Below are 4290 nucleotides of genomic sequence, written 5' to 3' on the forward strand. Positions count from 1 at the left end.
GTAAACAATAACAAGGTAAGTCGCCTGATTAAAATTTAAAAGAGGAATACAAAAACATTGCAGGAGGGACTCAAAACGAAGGCAAGTATTACCCGAAGGCGGGGGTACAGGAGAGGCACTCCGAGAAGACTGGCGAATTGGAGCCGATTGCGGTTCATTTACACTCTCCGGCTCTGATCCTACGGACGCGTCATTTAGCTCAGTCGCTGCTTTCGACACTCCTGTAACAACATTATTAATAAACTGAAATTAATAAAGAAGAGAAGTACAAGGGTAATAAAGAAAAGAAATATGTCACGGGGAAAACATGTTTAAAGTAATAAAAAATAAAAGCTCACTCACCTTTTCTGTTCCTCGCGTGTACATTTCTGATTGCTTTAAGGCTCAACTGCTTTATCTCGAGCTTGCCTCCAGTGTAAGTCGCGTTCGTACACATTTCGTTGTTGTTGAGAAGGCACGGGAAGCAAAAGCAGGACACTCGGCGCACCTTGAGCTTATAGGGGGCAGCAACCTGAATCTGATGGTATCCACGAGATCCCTTGAGTGTGGTGACTTCGGTTTCGGGTCTCTCTCTGCTAATTTCATCCTTTGCCACGTACACAAAGGACCGTTTTGAATACATCGAATCACTGGCCAAATTTGCACAACACCACCCCCACATATCCTTAGCTGAATTAATCACAACTTTGTGCCCCAAAATAGCTTGATCAACTGCTCGATTTACCACCCCAATTTCTCCATCGCCCTCTCCCTTTCCATGTTCGGATCCAAAGTAGTTGCGTTCTCTGGCATCTGACGACAAGCTTAGATCGGCAAAAGTACCTTTCCCTTTATTTTGACTTTGGCACCCGTCACTCCATAGCACTTCTTTGTCTACTTGTTGCATGTTGCTTGCGAGGTGTTGCGAGGCAATGTTCAGGTAGTGTTCAACTGCGTGATATCGTCTGAGAGAAAGATCATAGGGGTGCAGACCAGTAAATCAGTCCGAAATTGCCTGCGCCGGCCAAATCACGATTTGCATGCCCTCAAAATCTTCGGTATTTGAGCATGCTGTGGGCCATGAACTTGAGGGTTTGTAAAAAATATGGGTGGAAACCGTGCACAGGACTGGGAGCTTGCAGTTCTGCGTAATTTTGATGTAATTTGGACCCTAAAAGCGCTCTATTTTGCAATGGAGTGTAGGCATCGTTTTTCAAAATGGCGATGGGCTTCAGGACTATTTTCAGGGGTGATCATCTTCAGATGGAAATTTCTCCTACAAGTCATCAGTTGACCCCCCGAAAATTGAAAAGAAAATAAAAGATGATGAAATAAGCTTTAATTTGATGTGTGTCTCGAACACCTTGGAGAATCGTGAGTATTTTTCCCGAATTTTTGAAGTGGGAGCATTTACCATTGGGGTCTATGGAAGTTTATTTACTGGTCTGCTACCTATAGTTTCAAAATGGCGCCTTCCATCGCTTGTTGTCAAATGTTTGCGGAGTGTTTTTTTTTCAAGGGGGCGGAACCGGGGGGGGGACAGCGTTTCAAAAGGGGTCACCAATGGCGGTTCAGCAACAAATGCGCCCAAAATCTGAAGAGGGCCGATGGACCGTCCTTCGATCACAGCAATTTCGAGCGAACAAGGAGGGGTGGGGGGTAATTTGGGGTTGGAAGGAACAAAAACTCAATTAACGCCCGTTGGGGGCGCCCTACAGTAAGGTAGCCGCAAACAGAGGGCTTGTTTTCAGGCCAGAAATCGCAGTCAGAGATTTTTTTTCCTCGCAATTTTTTGATGAAATATGAGTCATCCATCCTTCCTCGTGCCGTACAAGTGGTTTGGGGAAATTTTTCCAAACCTCGCTTCCTAATAGGGTGCAGACCAGTAAATCGGTCCGAAATTGCCTGCGCCGGCCAAATCACGATTTGCATGCCCTCAAAATCTTCGGTATTTGAGCATGCTGTGGGCCATGAACTTGAGGGTTTGTAAAAAATATGGGTGGAAACCGTGCACAGGACTGGGAGCTTGCAGTTCTGCGTAATTTTGATGTAATTTGGACCCTAAAAGCGCTCTATTTTGCAATGGAGTGTAGGCATCGTTTTTCAAAATGGCGATGGGCTTCAGGACTATTTTCAGGGGTGATCATCTTCAGATGGAAATTTCTCCTACAAGTCATCAGTTGACCCCCCGAAAATTGAAAAGAAAATAAAAGATGATGAAATAAGCTTTAATTTGATGTGTGTCTCGAACACCTTGGAGAATTGTGAGTATTTTTCCCGAATTTTTGAAGTGGGAGCATTTGCCATTGGGGTCTATGGAAGTTTATTTACTGGTCTGCTACCTATAGTTTCAAAATGGCGCCTTCCATCGCTTGTTGTCAAATGTTTGCGGAGTGTTTTTTTTTCAAGGGGGCGGAACCGGGGGGGGGAGGGACAGCGTTTCAAAAGGGGTCACCAATGGCGGTTCAGCAACAAATGCGCCCAAAATCTGAAGAGGGCCGATGGACCGTCCTTCGATCACAGCAATTTCGAGCGAACAAGGAGGGGTGGGGGGTAATTTGGGGTTGGAAGGAACAAAAACTCAATTAACGCCCGTTGGGGGCGCCCTACAGTAAGGTAGCTGCAAACAGAGGGCTTGTTTTCAGGCCAGAAATCGCAGTCAGAGATTTTTTTTCCTCGCAATTTTTTGATGAAATATGAGTCATCCATCCTTCCTCGTGCCGTACAAGTGGTTTGGGGAAATTTTTCCAAACCTCGCTTCCTAATAGGGTGCAGACCAGTAAATCGGTCCGAAATTGCCTGCGCCGGCCAAATCACGATTTGCATGCCCTCAAAATCCTCGGTATTTGAGCATGCTGTGGGCCATGAACTTGAGGGTTTGTAAAAAATATGGGTGGAAACCGTGCACAGGACTGGGAGCTTGCAGTTCTGCGTAATTTTGATGTACTTTGGACCCTAAAAGCGCTCTATTTTGCAATGGAGTGTAGGCATCGTTTTTCAAAATGGCGATGTCCTATTTTCAGGGGTGATCATCTTCAGATGGAAATTTCTCCTAAAAGTCATCAGTTGACCCCCAAAAAATTGAAAATAAAATAAAAGATGATGACATAAGCTTTAATTTGATGTGTGTCTCGAACACCTTGGAGAGTTGTGAGTATTTTTCCCGAATTTTTGAAATGGGAGCATTTACCATTGGGGTCTATGGAAGTTTATTTACTGGTCTGCTACCATAGAGTCCCGAACGAGAGTGCCATTTTGGCGATAATACATAACGAATGGGTGCATCGTTATCTGCATCTGTCCGTAGTATGCAGCCTTGATATCATCCTGGTAGAATACCTTCCTGTTTTGCCCAAAGTCCATAACCATCATCGCCCAATTTTCAGGGAGGTGTTCTTTCAAGTTCGAGTACTGCCGGTGCTGCCATCTTGCCGTGACAATGTGCTTTACAAACGAAACACCTTGAACAGGCCTCTCAGCATCGTTTATTAGTTCCTCGAGAACGTTGCCCATCGACCCTTGCTTGGTTTTAAGCACACGGCGTGGTTTTCCTTCTATGACCTCCACTCTTTCACAATGGAGCCAATTCCACGTTCCCCTTGCTTCTTTGGTGACGGGCTCGTACATCTTTCGTATGGTGTCACCCAAATTGCCACATTTGTCACAAGTACCAAACACGCACTCCTCATTTTGAAATCTCTGAGAATCTGAAACCGGACACAACAACTTGTTGACAAACTCGTACTCATCAGCTATCTTCAGGACTCCTTGTTGACTTTGTTGTGTTGATGACTCTGTTAACAACCATCAGCTTGTACTTAATGTTCATGCAATAAACGCAAGTACACACTTCGTGGTGAACCTTTGACAGCAGACGAACATTCTTGGGTCGTAAGAAGGTGAACTTGGAGTAGCTCACTCTCGAGTCGGGATACTCTTTTTGAAACATTCGGTGGGCAGCTGTCTTCTTTTTTCGCGGTGATGAATTTTTGACTAGTCCGCAGACAACTGATGCAAATTTTTCAGGTGATTAGGGGAGAGCCTTTCGCGCCTTTGTTGTGTGATTTCTGAGAGTTTTGAGTGACTGGTAGCCTTGACGTTCAGTGTTCTGTTTCTGTTGCCGTTCTTGTTCTTTTCTCAGAAACTCTGCTCGTTTTTGTCTTTTCCGGTTTCTATCCTTTTCCTTGATTCTTCTTAGTTTTTGCGGCCTTTCTTTGAGCTTTCTCTCTCTGCTTGTTTTCTCTCTCGCCAGTAGGCTTGTTTTGCTGCTGTGGCCGCTCTTGTTTCTGTTGTTGGCGCTCTTGTTGGGGC

The 4290-nt window shown here is 45.0% G+C and overlaps 1 protein-coding gene across 1 annotated transcript; it reads right to left on the bottom strand.

Moving 5' to 3' along the window:
* Nucleotides 1-334: 334 nt before the first annotated feature.
* Nucleotides 335-3606, bottom strand: LOC119733849. Its single transcript, XM_038207216.1, has 2 exons — nt 3197-3606; nt 335-944 (listed from the first exon to the last, which is right to left on the bottom strand). The coding sequence occupies exons 1-2, from the start codon at nt 3604-3606 to the stop codon at nt 335-337; spliced, it is 1020 nt and encodes a 339-aa protein (XP_038063144.1).
* Between the last annotated feature and the right edge of the window lie 684 nt (nt 3607-4290).

Source organism: Patiria miniata, unplaced genomic scaffold, assembly GCF_015706575.1.
Source record: "Patiria miniata isolate m_02_andy unplaced genomic scaffold, ASM1570657v1 HiC_scaffold_26, whole genome shotgun sequence".
In the NCBI taxonomy this organism is placed as follows: domain Eukaryota; kingdom Metazoa; phylum Echinodermata; class Asteroidea; order Valvatida; family Asterinidae; genus Patiria; species Patiria miniata.

Excerpts from the sequence above, each read along its gene's own strand:
- LOC119733849 (XM_038207216.1), bottom strand. The coding sequence starts at position 3,606 with ATGTACGAGCCCGTCACCAAAGAAGCAAGGGGAACGTGGAATTGGCTC. Across the intron at positions 945-3,196 it reads GACTCTATGGTAGCAGACCA|ACGATATCACGCAGTTGAAC; the intron begins GTAAATAAACTT and ends TCTTTCTCTCAG.